We start from the raw sequence: 16,298 nt of genomic DNA on the forward strand, positions 1-16,298 counted from the left end.
ACACAAAAAATAAATAGCCTACCTACAACGTACACACAATGCATACTAAAAATCAAAATATTGTGTAGCAAAGGAAAAAAAAATTAAAAAAAAGCAAGGAGACTATTAGGCTGAAATAGCTTTGGTCACCGTTTGTTAAATGAAGTTTGCATTTTTTTTCCCGTATTGTTAGCATAACATGAGAATAGTCCAGTGACCTTGATTCAATTTTTTCAGATTATGACCGGGAGGGCTGACACAGAATCCAAAACACAAATGAGAAATGAGCAAGCACATTGGTATTACTTATTGATATTGTGACAGTATGTTAAAAAAAACAGTTTGGGTCATTACGCTATGAGGCAAGTCCTTTTCAAATTGTGGCGATGTAAACCCCATTTAAAATGTTGTTAGTTTTTTTTTTTTTGAAGAGGCATGCTTCTCGCTGGCATTATGCGAATTTGCTAGAAATTGCAGTTTTTAGTATTTTGTGGAAATACATCACGAATGAACCAACTGACATTACAGTACTTGCTGATTCGCTCCGGTAAGTAGATTGCTGCATTCCATTCAGCCATCGAGGCTGTGCTGAGCGACGCAAACCTCGTATGAAAACCTTCAACGTGCAAGGACTCCCATTAAAAATTGAATTTACAATGCATAAACGGTGGCACGTTTTTCGTGTTAAGCCTTCAATCACACCAAAGCAACACATCAACAGTTTGCGTGCGTTTGCGACCACAGCTGTCATTACTTATGTGTTATTTGGGTTGTGTGCGCGGGTGTGGCCAGAGACCGCCACCCTCTGTCTGGCGGCAGCACAGTCGTGATGCAATGAGATCATGCGAATAGTTCAACGAGGACCGCTTTGATATCATCTCGCCGAACAAAGCTGGACCGTAATGTTTTGTTTATTGGCTGGCTGGTTCGGAAAAGGGGCAGAAAAACAAACTTAGGTTTCAATGGAGGTAGAAGCAACAGGTTAAAACTTGAAGCTGGTCCACAGTATTGCCGGGGGTGAGGAGGGGGGGCTCTCAGCTCAGGTCACTGTTGATTTCGCAATCAGGGCAAGTGGGACAGTACAACATCCCAACCAGCAGAGGGCAGTGTGAAAGAAAAACAAAAGCTTGATCCGTTTAAAGTTACGCTTTTCACAAAAAGTGAAACGTTCTCGGGTGAAATTCGCGATGATACGTTTCAACTGCAAAATGAACACGTGTAAATAAAAGTATCTAATTGTTTTAAAACAACCTGCTTAGTGTGTGTACCTCTCAGGTCTCAGTTTGCTTCCCCTGCTGTATGAGACTGCGGGCTCGCTCTGCAGCAACTTGTCAAGGAAATTAAAGGCACGTTTTCTCGCCACCGACAAACCTTGACAAAGAACAAGATGAAAACCATGAAAAAGATTGACCGATTCCATTGTTTGTCCAATAAAGTTGAAATATAAACAAGGCCCTTTAGTACAGTGTGACATTTATGGTGCGAGGGTACATGACAGTTTGAACACAGAAGCATAGAAAATTCATTGCACGTTGAACAGGGACTTCCTGTTTTCATCTTCAGGTTACATGCAAAGGCCTCCGTTAATGTCGTTCGAGGGGGAAAAAAAAAACAAACCTACAGCATTATCGAGGCAAAGCTACCTTGGCAAACCACACTGTGCGTATACAACGACAAACATTTCACATTTGGAGCGTCTTTCATGAAGATAAGATTAATACAATGCTTTATAGTTTAGCTTGTTATATAGTACAGCAAAAGGGCAAGGAGATGTACAGTATTGCGATATTTTTTGGGGCTGTTTGTTTGAAGGTTGAAGAGATTATATGGGAGACGACTGGGAGAAACATCCGTTTTAAATATGAACAAAAAAACGCTTTACTGCACATCAACAAGAACGATCAATAGATACAACAGTTACATTTCCAGCCATATTTACAAAAAGTGCATCAGATAGGCTGGCCAATGTGTCATTTTTCCTTTTTCATATTTGCTCACAGCGGATTATTGTCTAGATTAAGGCATATGTTTGTATTTTGTGTGCCTAATATTGTGGCTGGTGTCAGTAAGATAAGTAATGATCAACAAATAATGCCTCAAGTACCCTGTTAGCTTTACAGTCTTAACATTTTTAAAATCACTTCATATTCGTGACCAGAGTTGTTGGAGTCACAAGAATATAAGAATGACTCTTCTTAAAATGGTTGCCAGTCAAATCTAATTCCAGAATTTCATAAACACGTGCAGCTGATGACCAGAGTCCTGCCACGTGAGAATTACATTCAGTGGCAGCACTGACGGATCATTTTTAAATCAAGCAAGGCACTTTCAAATTTATTTATTATTTTTTTAAACGTTGGTCAATATCCGCTTGAGGTTTTGTCACATAGCAGATCAAGTCAATACTGTGTGCTCCGAGTGGTGCTGGATGAACTTCATGCTAACTATTAACAACACAGAGGAATATAAAATTGGAAAGTGCCAGGGGAAAAAAAAAAAAAAAACAGGTTCACACACACTCAAGTTTGAAAATGTTTGCATTTTCTGTCTTTTCACGATGGAGGCTCGAGCTCATCCGTGGCCCTAATGAGGACAAGTGCAATAGAAAAACGAACGGATTGATTTTTATTATTGACTGTAGCTCCACAATCAGCTGCCAATAATTCCCCTTTTCCTCACTTCACTATTGTTCAAAGTCAAATCATCACATCAAAAGTGTCATGGAAGGAAAAGGTTTCGCCATGTTGGTTGACTCGGCATGTAAATACATTTTATTCTGTTGCAATTGAGATGAGCTAAGATTTATTTATTTTTTGTCTTTCAAAACACCCGTGGTGCCAAACGGAATCTTCAGAGCTTCCAGATTCTTTGTCCATTGTTCAATTTAGACCCATGTTTTCGGAGTAATTAGGTCTCTACACACAGTCGACAACCGCATTCTCCTCCTCTTCCGCCCCCCACTCCTCAAACCTCATCTGGGGGGACGGCGCCGCCGGGTGAAGGTTGTTCATGTCATCGATGGCGTCGGCGGTGGAAGCGATGGCCACGTGGCCGCCCTCCTCGCGGTGCGTCCGGATGTGCTTGCGCAGCGCGGCGGGCTCCTTGAAGCTTCGGTTGCAGAAGGGGCAGCAGCACGGCCTCTCCCCCGTGTGGATGAGCTGGTGGTGCTTGAGGTGCTGCAGGCGGCTCAGGCGCTTGCCGCAGATTGCGCACACGTACGGCTTCTCTCCGGTGTGCGTGCGCCGGTGTTTGCGCAGGCCGTCTAAGTGCCGGAAGCAGTTGCCGCATTCGGAGCACGAGTACGGCTTCTCCCCGGTGTGGATCCGCAGGTGAGTCTTGAGGGCGCCCGACTCGCGGAAACAGCGGCCGCAGACGCTGCAAGGGTACGGCTTCTCTCCCGTGTGGATGCGGATGTGCTTCTTCAAGCTGGAAATCAAACGGAATGTCTTTCCACACTCCAAGCAGTGGTGAGGGCGATCTCCGGAAGGCTCGACGGCCGCGTCGGAGCCCGAAGGTCCCGCTGACTCGTGCGCTCTACCCGGTGAAACACCGTGACCTCGTTCGGGTCCCGAAGTCCTCGCCAGTGGCTTTTGCCCGTCCGTCATTCGCTGCTGCGGGGCGCTGCTGCATTCTCGAACAGGCCTTTGGTGGCGCAGAGTTTGGGTGAAGGTACGCTGGGAATCTCCCCCATCCCCAACTTGAACATAGCCCATGGTGTGCGACGACTGCTCGCCAACACCAACTGTGTCCTTCCTGTTGCTTTGACTGGAGCTCGGCGCTTGTCCCTGCTCCACTTTGATCTCAAAGCTGCCCGCTTCGCCTGGTCCCTGAGACGGCCTCGCCTCTGAACCACAAAGACCACGAAATATTTTAGTCTGAAATGTAATGTATGGGGACGCGTGACGAGGGCTGCCTCTGTCAAATATATTTTGAAGCAGGTATTCTACCAATTATCCCATCAATCGCAGTCATCGGCAACTCATGTAGGAATGCTAGAAAAGCTGTACCTGGTCTGTTGGCGTCAGCGCACATGTGAGATGTGTCTGCCGCAAAGGAGTCCAGAGCGTGGTTGGTCACAGACCCATCAGGTTGAATAGACAGCTGGCACATCTTGTAGTCATCTCTTGGCTCAAACCCATGAAGCGAGTTATCCACGGAACCACCGAGACCCAAGTCGACGCCGGCTCCACCGTTTCGAGAGTTTTGATGGTCCCGGTTCACGTCTGCCGGCATGGAGGACAGAGATGAAGCGAAAACCGACTGACCGATGTTATGAGGGCCGCTGTATGAGATCTGAAGCTGGTCTATGAGCTTCTGAGCACTGCACAGACAATCCTGCATCGTCTTCAGCTCCCTCTCCGATACCTCCAGGCGCACTTTGAGCCTCTCGTTTTCTTGTTCCTTGTGCAGCAACTCTTGATGAGTCTCGTTGAGCACAAGCGCCACTTCGCCCAGGAGAGTATCAACTGCAGCCGACATGGCAGATTGAATGGTCGGTGCAAGGCGGGATTTCAGCGATGTTACACTCACGCTGCCGTATACAACCTTGTCTGGTTTGCGATCGTAGCAGGATTCCACCACAGGCCTGTCAGGAATGTTGTTGATACTCGCTTTGCGGTTGCCACTATTTGACGAAGGAGAATCCTCGCTGCTCGTATAACCTGCCCGCCTGGAAGCCATAGCTTTACTTGGGTTAGCGTAGCCTAAAATACACAGCCAACGTCGTGTTAATAAGCAAAACGGACAACTAACAGATATGCTCGAAGGATAGTAAGAGTCAGGTGTCACCTCTTAGTTTGACGTCACTGACCAAAACAATGCAGACCACTCGGAGATTAAACGGGGCCCAAATCCGCGTGCTAGCATTAGCCTGAAAACTATAACTATGGTGCAAATATGTATTCTTGAGAACACGGTTACGGACGTTTATATGTAGGAATAAAGTTCAACTGCGTTATTGACTAAGATAAACACATTTCTCCCTGTGCCGATCCCTTCTTTCGCAACCTCTAATTACGGAAGTGCATTTTGTCCGTCGCAATGAGATGGCGTCACAACGTGTAATGCGCTCTGATTGGACTAAAGCGCGCAACATGTCAAACGCTGCAGCAAAATATTTTATGGGCAACCAAAGGTGCCAAAATGACATGAACAAAATTTCAGTTACATACATAATCAATAGTGTCATAACCAATGCACAGAGCAACACGAAGACCAAATAATATTGACCTCAGCATGTTGCTGAATTGACAGAAATACAGCGTCAACAAAAGGTGTTGTTCCTACGTAAATACGACAGAGGACGCTGTAGACCGCTCCGGAGTCCGAACATATTCGGAACGTTCATTTATGAGTACAACAATAAAAGTACAGTAGAATCACATTTCTGTAACATTATGCACAGTTTGAACACCCACTCTGCGCTTAACTATAAATGAAATGAAAATTATAGTTCAATGAAAATGTATTAGACATGAAAGGTAACTACAAATTGTCCATTAATGTTTTGAAACAATAAAACCGAATTCCACTTCATAAACTGTTGTCCTGTTTAGGGTCACAGGGTTTCTGGAGCCTACCTTGGCAGCTGATTTCAGTCAGAGTGTATCCCGGACGAGTTGGCATTCAAATGGAGGGCACAGATCGACAAACAACCATTCACACATTCCGACCAATGGGATTTTGTGTCCTCAGTGAACCTAATGTACGTGTTTTTAGAATGTGGGAAGAAACTGCACCTGGATAACACGCATGCAAGCTTGGGAAGAATATGGAAACAACACACAAATAGGCCCGTGCTAGGATTTGAACCCAGAAACTTTAGACCACAATGTTGACAGGCTCACCAAGCGAATTTACACTGTTCTTTTCTTACGGTCTATGAAAATACGACAGTCGTCACTTGTTGATTCTGTTTTAAGGGAAAATGCAGGACCATCCCACCCATCCACAGAGGTTGGGCAAAAAGTGACTTGGTTATTGCACGCATTTGGCTCCAAGACCCCACTAACAAGTACCATCTGCTCGAATTTCATCGCAGTTTGTTTTTTTTTGTCCGATCCAGACATACATCCCCCGGCAAGCTATCGCGTTGATATCCAACTCAAATGTGAACAGCAGAAACAAAGGGGTGCTCCAATACTTTTGGAGGGGTGTGCATACGAGCCCAGATCAGATCATTGCCAGAAAATTCTGTGGTACTTGACAGATGTGTTTTACTGGTCCCACGGAGGGGAAAATGAGGACAGTCCAATGAATCATTTTGAGTTTCGATGTTACATAGATGGAATTCTTGAGGTGTGTGTTCTATCGATTTGTTTAGAAATACCAAGTTTGCGCTTCGAGTGAGTGGCGTTGACGTCCCCGAATTTCCCAACTTCCCTTCTTTGACTCCCTTTCCAGCCGGCCAGTGTGAATAAGAAAAGAGGCACATGTGATGTGCGTAGCTGTGCATCATCCAAGTCTGATCTGGTTTATTTCCTGTCTTTAGTGAGCAGATGTCCCTCAGCCACATTCCGTTTATGTTTGCACGTTGTTCGGGACCTTTCATGCAAAGTCATGCATTTTATTTAGCTGAGAAGTCTAACGAGGCGTGAGCGGCAGTCTGGAGGCACTTAGTAATCGTTGGTGGATAAATCATCGCAGGCGTTTTTGTCATTTCCAGCCTCCCTTTCAGAGCGACGTGAGCTCATTAACAAGCGAGACATTTTCTGTTTTGTTTTTTTAAACGTGAACAGTGCAAAGGAAAGGAACAGTGCTGAATTGTTTTTGCTGGCCCGAGCAGAAAAGTCTACACACCCCTGTCCAAATGCAATTTTTTTTGGGTGATATAAACAATGAGAACATGAGGAATCATTTCAGAACAATTACATTGTAAAGGTTATAGCTCATCATAAGAGGGGGAAGTCCAAATAATGCGGTTGCAGAAGTGTGCACACCCTCTCCTAACTAGGGATGTGGTTGTGTTCAGAATCAACCAATCGCATTTCAACTCACGTTGAATCAGAGTCAGAACATAGGTGCTGCTATTTAAAGTGTCTCTGCTTACCCCCCGCCCCACCCAAAAAAAAAAATTCAGCTGTTCTAGTAGGCTTTTTCTGATGTTTTCTTTCTCGCATGAGCTTAAAGGTTTTGGGCCAACAGGGCCTGCTCTTTCAAACTGCTCTCAAATTCCTTTTGGGGATAACGCGTGAATGGCTGGCATACTTTTTTGGAAATACGGCCTAAAAGTTCAACCTTGGGTTCAGTGGACTATAAGACATTTTTACGAAGCTGATTTCCCCGACAACAAGGGTGTGTTGACTTTTTGCATCCACTGCGAGTGATAGTAAACATTTCTAAAAGCATGCAGACTCATTTCAGAGGGAGGTGGAGCGGGTGCATGAAGGGTCCAAAGAGTGGAGGGGCGGGGGGGGGGGGGGGGGGGGAGGTTGCAGTCATTCGGGAGAGGAGCAGGAGAAATAATACATAAAGGAGAAGCAGGCAAGTGAGGAAGCAAGTGGAGGACACAACAGCGGCGCGAGGAGCTTCCGAAAGCACTTCAACCACAGCAAGCAACAAGTAAGTTATAATCCCCCCACCTCGCAACATTTTACAAATTTTCATTCTTTGTCGAAAAGTACACATCGGGCAGATAATTTCAATACATTTCCTGCGCAATCAAACACCAGTATTTGTTTTGATTCATTGTGAAAATTCCGCACGGAGAGCTTTCCTGTAAGTGGATCCAGCTGACTGGGCTGCACTGTGTCCCGCATGGGTGTGTGTGCGTGTGTGTGTGTGTGTGTAGGCATTCACCGAAGCTCTCTTGTGCAACACGGTCTGGAATGTTAAATTCGTGCGAGTCGCCTGCGACACCTAAACATGTGAGGACTAATCCTTGCAGATACAAATACACGATTAGATGTTTTCGCCGTCCTCGCTTGGGTTTTGGTCCAGCTACCTTCAAGATGCCTCTTAGGATAAACCGTCATCCCTGAACTGTCTGGAAGTGTAAATGGAAGTCTTGATGTAGCCTGTAATTGGCGAGCAACAAGTCAAGAGTGTACTCCGCCTCGCATCGTAAAGTCATCTAGGATGGGCTCCTTCTGGAGTGGAACATAATCGACCGTTCTTGTCACATCCTAATTTGTTTTTTTCCCACTTGTTTTTGATGCTTTCCCACATCCTTCTTTTCCCTGATGTAAGTTGACAAGCAAGGCGGGTGGAATTATCATCCATTACTGTTAGACAGAGTTGGCAAGTGTACTGACACTCTGTACTGAAGTACAGATCGGCTCTGTGCGTTTATTGAAAAAAAACATGGTAGAAGTGCTGATTCAAGTCCTGTACTTTGATAAAAAATACACAAGAAAAAAAATACATATTTTCACCGCCACTTATACACAACAGCCGTTTTGACCGCTCGGTGCAAAGAAAAAATATTTTCCCTCCTTTTATCAACTTAAAATTCACATAGCAGGGGCCCATCCTATCAAACAAAACACTGAAAAAAAATCCACCCATGAGGGGGGGAATGGCAATGTCCCGATCGGGTCCAAGATGTGACTATATACAAGAACTTATTGATCCTGATGGTCTGTTCTTTGTCGCGTCTCCAGGCCGTGTGATGGCTGCCACCAGACATGTTCCCTTGATGGTCATTTGCCTGCTTCTCTTCAGCGGTTCCACATCCCAGCCGACAACAAAACGAGCGCCAGGGGTCAATCGGACACGACCCGAGGCCATCGTGCTCCCCTCGGATGACTATTACGACAATGAGGATGAAGTCGCGACGGTTCCAACTAAGACCATATCGTCAAACGGAGGAACCTCGAAGAGATGCGACTACAACCCCTGCGAGGAAGACCAGCCGACTTGTTTTGAGCTCTCGGTCATCAATGACTGCTTGTGTCCGGGATCGACGTCTCACCTTGTGGCACCGCAGCCTCCCGTCCTGAAAACGGTGACCTGGAACGGTTCCGACGTGGTCCTGCGCTGGTGTGCCCCTCACTCCTTTGTGAAAGGCTACAGGGTGACGGTCGGCGGGTCGGAGAGGCAAAGGTTCGGGAAGGAGAGACGCAGCGGCGGCGCGGGGCTCGTCGAGAGCGTCTCCGAGGTTTGCGTGGCGGCACTGAATGACGCCGGGGAGAGCGAAGGCTCGTGTATGATGTACCGGCCCAAGGAGCGCAGTGTGGCTCTGAAAGCGGGGCTCATCGGAGGCGCTCTGGGTCTCTTGCTGCTCGTCTTGCTGGCTGTCCTGCTGTGGAGGCGTCGGCAGCAGAGGAAGCGGCAGAACGGCATCCCGATGGGAGGCGCTGCCCAAACTTAAAATGACAACGCACACGTTCTCATGAGACACCTCATCTTTTGAGGCAACACTCGGGTGACACTTTTTTTTTGTTTGTTTGTACAGCAGATACAGCAACGAAAGCACACTTTTTTTGTGGGGAGGGGGAGTGGGGGTCACATAAGTAGAATCTTGACCGGTATCAAACACTGTAATATTGCCCCTATAAAACAGTGGCGGAGCTCAGAGAACATAGATAATTTTTTTTTTTTATAGGTCGTTTCCGGAGAATGGGTGGGGAAAAGTAGACAAAAAATTTCCGGGGGAAAAAAATCTGAAAGTACCCAAAAGTCAATGATCTGGCCTGGCACCGAGTGGTCCAAGCATATTTCAGGGTGAGGGGGGCTATTGCCCCCGCGGGCCCCCCCCCCCCCTAGCTCTGCCAGTAATCCAAAATAGTTTAGTATCAATCAAAAATCAACCAAAAATTGTCACATGCTATTTAATTTTTTTATCTTTTACAAAGTTGCTTCACCCAGTTAGATTTTTGTGCAAATCTATTGTTCATTACTCACAAAATTGATAAAATGCATAAACATGTATGTAACTATTATAGATTATTTAGACTTTATACATTCACACAAACATTCATACAACGTATTACTGCTTTTTTTTTGTTTGTTTGTTTGTTTAATTAATCTACAAATGAGTACCGGTACTCAAGCTAAATCCTAGAGTTTTTTTTTTTTTTAAATACAGTGCAAATAGTTGAGAGTCCATTCACAATGTGTGGGAGTGAAGTATAGGTGGTTCATTCTTCTGCCAAGTTTTACAGGAAAATAAATCCCCGGTGACACAGTTTATAGATAAGCAGGATTTTTTTTTTCTTGAAACAATTAGTGCTGCATGTTTCGGTTTGTAGAGTTTGGACACGGCGACACCACGAGCGATCTAAATGCCGGACGGGAAACATTCCAAAAAGACACAGCAGGGTTGTTTGTCAACCCATCTGTACGGTATTATTGCTGTTGTTATTTGGGGTAAAATGCACGGAAAAAAAGGTCACGATAATATTTAAGACTAAGACCCATAACTGACATGTTTGAGGTATCAAGAATGAAGTCTTAATGCCGCAAAAATTGCGGTGGCATTGATTTTGATGCTTTAGCTCTCTGTGAGAGGCGCTTGGTTTTGTTGTCGTTTGTGAACGTTTATTTTTTTGTTTTGTTTTAATTGAACACAGACAGAGCAAGGTTTGATCCTGATCATCGTACTGTAAATGTTTATGAATAGTTCTGACTATTAAACACGATTCCGGTCCAACTGTGTCTGTGCCGTTACTTAAAAGACTTTATCATTGCCTGTCCAGCGCCATCTGTCATATTGTCGGATGTTGGGGCTCAAGTGTTCACCGTTGTTTTTGCAGCTGTAGTTAAGAAAAAGAAAAAAATCTCCAGTGGGTATAGGTTTCATCAGGCTTGTTTCGTTGCAACTGAGATTTCACAGTCTTCCATCGCTTGGCTGGTATGAAGTCATGATAAGAAAGAATGTCCAGTATTTCAAAGTTTCCACTTCATCTTGTCAACGAACTTTCATCTCACAACTGAGTTTCATTTTGGGAAGGTGGCTCAGGCAATCTTTTTTTTTTTTCCCGCACAGAAAGGCCGCAGCCGAAATTGGAACCTATCGACTGTGGTGTAAGAAGACAACTCAATTGACTTATTCACTGTCAGCCCAAGTCACAACAATAGAGTAGACCTTCGATTTCTGTAACTGTCAAAGGCAGTGAATGAGTACACCGAAATGAACTTGTCTGGCTGTGGCCAGCTGTTCCAATACTTTTATATCCATGCCGCGTACCTCTCAGATAGCCCATTCAGATTTTGAATGTCGAAATGAGTCACAAGGTACAGAATGTGTTTACTGTTTCGATTAGATGTGACGCAGCGCGTTTTTGTTCCTTGTGAACTCCTTGTCATTTTCAGCATCTTTTAAAGCGGGTGACGAAGCAGATGACAGCCGCTGACTCTTTCCCCGAGCGCGGACACATTTGGCAACAATGGTCTGCATCTGACGAGTGTCACCTACTAGGAGTCACGGTGAGTCACCCATTCATCAGAAAGGTGAGTCGGGGTAGACAGTCGTAGACAAAAATCGTTAAAAGATAGCCTCACAAAAAGCTACTTTGTGTTTGCGCGTACGTGTCACCGAGTTCCTGGGTTTATGAGCGATTTGGTGACTCACGGTGACGCGAGTGGCTTTGTAATCATGTGCTTGTGATGTGTGGACTAATGCGTCGCAGTTGTTCCATTTTTGATGGTTGCAATCGTGGTTCCGTGAACCCAAATGCTCTCCGTTAGGAACGTGCAGTGAGGAGGGAGCATGTTTTTGTCTCGGGCGCCGGCGAGTGGAAGATCTTTGCTGCCCTCTGCTGGTCACATTATTAAACACATCCATTTTCACTCCAAATGTGGCCAGGGTATTAAAAATTGGAAGACTCGAGTGCAAATAGGTACCGGGAGTCATCGCAACGTACACATCCAATTCTAATTCAAAACTAAAACGACTAATGACTTGGATTTGGTCATTAAGGATGATGCATAAAAGATGAAGAGAGGTCTGCGCTATCGCCGTACTTGATCGTTATACATTCCGTCTGATCTTAACATTCACACAGTACACATCTTGCAAAATTGAGCTTTTAAAATGACTTTGGTGTCCTTGTCAGAATCACTTAGTCCAACATGAGAATGGAGCAGAATAACGAAACTCTTTGAGATGTTCGGATAAGCGGCCAAACATTTGCACGGATAAAACTACAATGATACGACTTTTAAAATGTTTCCTTCATTTCATCATCCATCTTTTTTTCCCCCTCATTGTGATTTGGGCATGTCCCCCACGCTACTCCAAAAGTGACTGAATGACATAAAACCAAAAATACATCATGTCATTGTCCACATTTTAGGTTTGATAAAACAAATCACGCGTGTGTACTCTTATTTTTACGCTATTGAACATTTTGCATCTGTCCCTGAAACTGCTGTCCACCCTGTCATGATAGGGTGAAAAAATATGCTGGGGAATCTGAAATTTGAGATATTTTTGTAAACGGTAAAAGGTGAACTTGCTACCTGGATCATGTTGCCAAGTAAAGGTCTACTGTGGTATCATAAAATGCTAACATTAGATAAAAATGTCCACCCTGTCAGCGAACACATAATTTTTCAGTTAATTGATAAATAATCAATCAATAAAATGGGTGAAATGGGAGAAGTCTCAAAGGCACCTTGCGGCCATACAGTATACTTTCGTATCCGCCATCGTTAGCATAAGCGCAAGCTAATAGCTCATTATTTGTCAAGTCGAAGAGTCACGCTTATTGTAAGGTGGAACTCACCAGTCCGTAATCATCGGCCAATTCATACGCAGTATTTCATTTGCGTTTTACCCAGAGAAAATATGAACGACTACAGAAGTAGTTAGTTCTTTACTCAGCTTTCAACGGGCATAAACAACGTTTCCAAGTAGGTCAGCATCCATCGGGGTCTTTTGTTGCAATGAGGTCACCCTGTCATCTGTAGAGCACGTTACCGGTTCAGAGAGTTGAAACGGGGTGAAGGAGGAAATGAATGGACTTGATCCCCGAGGATGTTTTCGCTCACACCGTGACGGTGGAACATGAAAAAGCTTCACTTCTGACAATATGCCGAGTGATTTATGCGGAGGGGTTTGCGTTAAGTGTCAGCTTGTTACGAGCGCACGCGCGGGCCCGTTGGCGCGTGTCCTATTTGAAGCGTGCGCACACCTTTTATATCCGCTTCAATGGCAATCAAAGCGCCGTCCCGCTCTCATTAAGATCACTAGGGGTCGTTATTGTTGAGCTAGCTCCCAAGCACCTTAGGCATTAGCTCGGCGGTAATGAAGTGGGAATGGAAATGAGTTGATCTAATGGGAATGGATATGACTTTGCGCTACTATTTAGTTTTTTTTTTGGGGGGGGCGGGGGGGGGGTCGACATGTAAATTGTTCATTTCACCCTCATCGACGACCTGGCAGGCAAGCAGGACAGCAGGAGTGCGCCTTTTTTTATTTAATGCACAGAGGAATTCAGGTAACCATGGCAACCCGCCACCGTACAAGGGGACATATAGGCCAAAGCCCGAGTTATCCATCAAGACCGCCAAAAGACGCAAACAATCGGACGTGACCTCGACGGGCTGGCGATGAATCCACCAGGCACACAATAAATGATATCCACATTTGACTGACAGATACGTACGATGACACGCCATTTGGTGGGACAATCGCAGCGAACGTTATGAGGGCCGTGGAGGGGCATCAGCCCGCGATTGATTTGTGGCACGGCGTCAAAGCAGAGGTCACTAAAAGCTGCTCTCTTTCGCTTTTCTTCATCTAGTATAGTGCTGTAAGATATCAATCATTTATTCAATGCAGGATCATCATCACCACCATAATAATAAATACAATTCATTTTCTCGAAGCTCAAATATGCTTCCTAGTGGCTGCGAGCACTGTCGGCAACACCAGCAGACGACATCATGACACTGCCAATTCATTTGCTTTTCTGTCCATGATCACCCCTTTGATTGACATCAATTGAATTTCGCCGCAGTGACTAAAATTAATATGATCAAAGATATTAATTGTTGGGGTGGTGAATGAGTTGCCCTTTTTGTTCCCGATTTACGCCTCATCCTTTTAGCATCGCTTGCTAAAAAAGCATTTGCTGCGATTCGGCTCGATAGAAAATGAGATGACATTGGCGCTCATTCGCGTGATAAAAAAGTGATTAGAGATGCAATACACCTCGTGCGGTTTGCCGAAGGACTTCAGCAGGTGCTGCCGTTTGGGTCTTTAACCGGGCAGTAAACCTGCAGGGACATGAAGCCAGAGCCGTATTTAACCTTGCGAGATCCCCGAGCGGAGCAGCTGTTCTCACTGAGCCCAATTTCAGCGCCTCAAAGGGGGGGGAAAGCGCACTCTCCCAAGTCTGCAAATGACTCCTTACTTGACTGACAGTTATGTCAGGAGGCATCAAATTTGAGGAAAAAGACCGCAGGGCCATCGAAGCGGAACGAATCGTGATGGCGTCAGAAAGCAAACATCGCTGCAATAGCGCAGCAATAACCCGCCATAAACATGAGCTCCGCCGGTGTGTGATCGCATTCTTCTGCATCGACGCGTGAAAAGGATTATCCGTACAAAGTCAATGAAGAGACGCTCCGGTTTGGAAGTGCGACGCAAGGAAGCGAGCCACGTGCCGAAAATCAAATCTAGGCCCTGTGACATGGCCAGATGTTGGTAGAAAAACAAATCCCAATTACCGCTACCTCCCCTGGCGTCACCGCACGCACGCACGGCACGTTGCAATCCAGCTGGTGATGAATCGGGGCCGGATTATTCGCTCCGCATTCACAGGGGACCGAAAGCCAGCGCGAAGCACAAAAACTTGACCGATGAATATATCATGAAAGAGGATGAATCAAGACATGTAAACCTTTCCGAAGCTTGTGGGCTTTTAAGAATGGGGAGGCGGCTTTTGATTCGGCGCATAAAAGAAACAAACGCCAGAGCGCAACGCGAGTAACGTCGGGAGACGTTGGCCATCTGCCATCCGCCCGGGATCGATAGCCATTAACGCCGTTTGCGCGCGCAAGTCGGAAGACGGCGAGGATCTGCATCTCTGCGGAGCGTTTCATCATGATGGGGGAGGCGCGGAGCTTTAGTTACAGTAAAAGCCACCGCCACCGCCCCCCCCCCCATCCCCACTTCCGCACTTATCACAGCTGCTGCTGAGATATGCCTCCTGACTGACAATGTCATCAGGGAGCCTGGATGTAAACACACACACACACAGCAGAGGTCGGACAATCTGGGTCACTTGCTGGCTGCATGAGAGGAGCCACTTCGAGCCTGATGTGCGCCGAGGATGTCGGGACACCCACGTAGCTCGTCACTTGGGAAAAGGGGCCACCGGTGGTGATGAAATCCAGCAAGAAGCGCAGGTAGCAAAGATGATGAAAAGGAGATGTGGCGAGGGAGGACGTTTTCTTTCGGGGGGGGAGGGAGGCCCTAGTTCTCTTTGATTTCTCACTCGAGTCCGCATTGTTCATTAAAAGCCCGGCGCCATCATGCAATATTGACACTAGCTTGCACAAACTTCGGGATTTGGAGGAACTCTACAGACTGCGACGACGCCGTTCCAAATCTGGCGCTTGAAAATGAAGAGTTTTTTTTCTGTGAAAGTGCCCACGCATTCCCGCCAAGATTACGACGGCAAGACGGGGGCCGCGCAGCTCAGACGACACGGCAGCGCGAGAGGCGAGATGCTACACAACGTTTTCATTCTGCAGCCCTCCGGGTGTGATGTCACGGGGTCAGCAGTGCGAAGGTGTCGGTCGGCATCGTCGCTTCCATGCCGAGATGTTTCTCGTGTTTTATTTTACTTTCTCGTCTCGGTTTACTCACAAATTTACTTTGGTCAGCGCGAAATCCCATCCTGCTTGTTTGAACGCAAAGCTGACATGGTTTCAGGAAGACGTTAAGTGATTATGGCAACATTTGAACCTTCTGCCATTTAATGGAAGAGGATTCAATTGTTCTGCTAGTCATTATACAGCACTGGCACAGATAGAAGAACCAAGATACATTATTCGGAGTAAAGAAATAATTTGTTGTTCAGGCAAAGTGGTTGGGAATCACCTCCATGAAGGAGAGACATGATTACCTGTCTGATGGTGCGGATCGAGGTTGCTAATTTCCAGTGCGGGCCACATCGCCGTTACGATACTCCTCAGAGGGCCGTCGACTGTGAAAACAAAATCAAAGTATCGTCACCATCATCATATCGCACACAAGCGTCCCGGCAACTGATAAACGATTTAGCAAATGTAGTCCCCGTTACAAGTCAAGAAAAAAAATCGTTACCCATTTTCTGCCCAAAAGAAAAGAAGAAACTTCTTATGAGACAAAGTAGACACAGTACAGTATTTGTTTTAGTGGGCTACAAAGTGGTGCGGCGGGCCAA

At 45.9% G+C, this 16,298-nt stretch overlaps 2 protein-coding genes across 4 annotated transcripts; one reads left to right on the forward strand and one right to left on the reverse strand.

Annotated features, from left to right (window-relative positions):
- Positions 1–1,376: 1,376 nt before the first annotated feature.
- On the reverse strand, positions 1,377–5,795 carry LOC109517997 (zinc finger protein 250). 3 transcript variants are annotated; one of them, XM_019873577.1, is made up of 3 exons: positions 5,559–5,795; positions 3,987–4,682; positions 1,377–3,823 (listed from the first exon to the last, which is right to left on the reverse strand). In XM_019873577.1, exons 1-3 carry the CDS (start codon positions 5,602–5,604, stop codon positions 2,895–2,897), a joined length of 1,671 nt encoding a protein of 556 aa, XP_019729136.1. In that variant the 5' UTR covers positions 5,605–5,795; the 3' UTR covers positions 1,377–2,894. The 3 variants fall into 3 exon arrangements, with proteins under 3 accessions (XP_019729136.1, XP_019729137.1, XP_019729138.1); XM_019873578.1 differs by lacking the exon at positions 5,559–5,795 and adding an exon at positions 4,768–5,036; XM_019873579.1 differs by lacking the exon at positions 5,559–5,795 and having other exon boundaries at positions 3,987–4,445; positions 4,525–4,629.
- A 1,610-nt stretch (positions 5,796–7,405) lies between these two features.
- LOC109517859 (leucine-rich repeat neuronal protein 4) lies at positions 7,406–10,567 on the forward strand. Its single transcript, XM_019873291.1, has 2 exons — positions 7,406–7,539; positions 8,571–10,567. Exon 2 carries the CDS (start codon positions 8,588–8,590, stop codon positions 9,287–9,289), a length of 702 nt encoding a protein of 233 aa, XP_019728850.1. The 5' UTR covers positions 7,406–7,539; positions 8,571–8,587; the 3' UTR covers positions 9,290–10,567.
- Positions 10,568–16,298: the final 5,731 nt, after the last annotated feature.

The sequence above is a fragment of the Hippocampus comes genome, unplaced genomic scaffold (assembly GCF_001891065.2).
Source record: "Hippocampus comes isolate QL1 unplaced genomic scaffold, H_comes_QL1_v1.1 scaffold59, whole genome shotgun sequence".
Lineage (NCBI taxonomy): Eukaryota > Metazoa > Chordata > Actinopteri > Syngnathiformes > Syngnathidae > Hippocampus > Hippocampus comes.

Bases quoted from the DNA above. Each gene is read 5' to 3' on its own strand.
- LOC109517997 (XM_019873577.1), bottom strand. From the start codon at position 5,604: ATGCCAACTCGTCCGGGATACACTCTGACTGAAATCAGCTGCCAAG. The intron at 4,683-5,558 runs GTAGGCTCCAGA...TGTGTATTTTAG, and splicing joins GACTGAAATCAGCTGCCAAG to GCTACGCTAACCCAAGTAAA. The intron at 3,824-3,986 runs GTACAGCTTTTC...TTTGTGGTTCAG, and splicing joins CGCTGACGCCAACAGACCAG to AGGCGAGGCCGTCTCAGGGA.
- LOC109517859 (XM_019873291.1), top strand. From the start codon at position 8,588: ATGGCTGCCACCAGACATGTTCCCTTGATGGTCATTTGCCTGCTTCTC.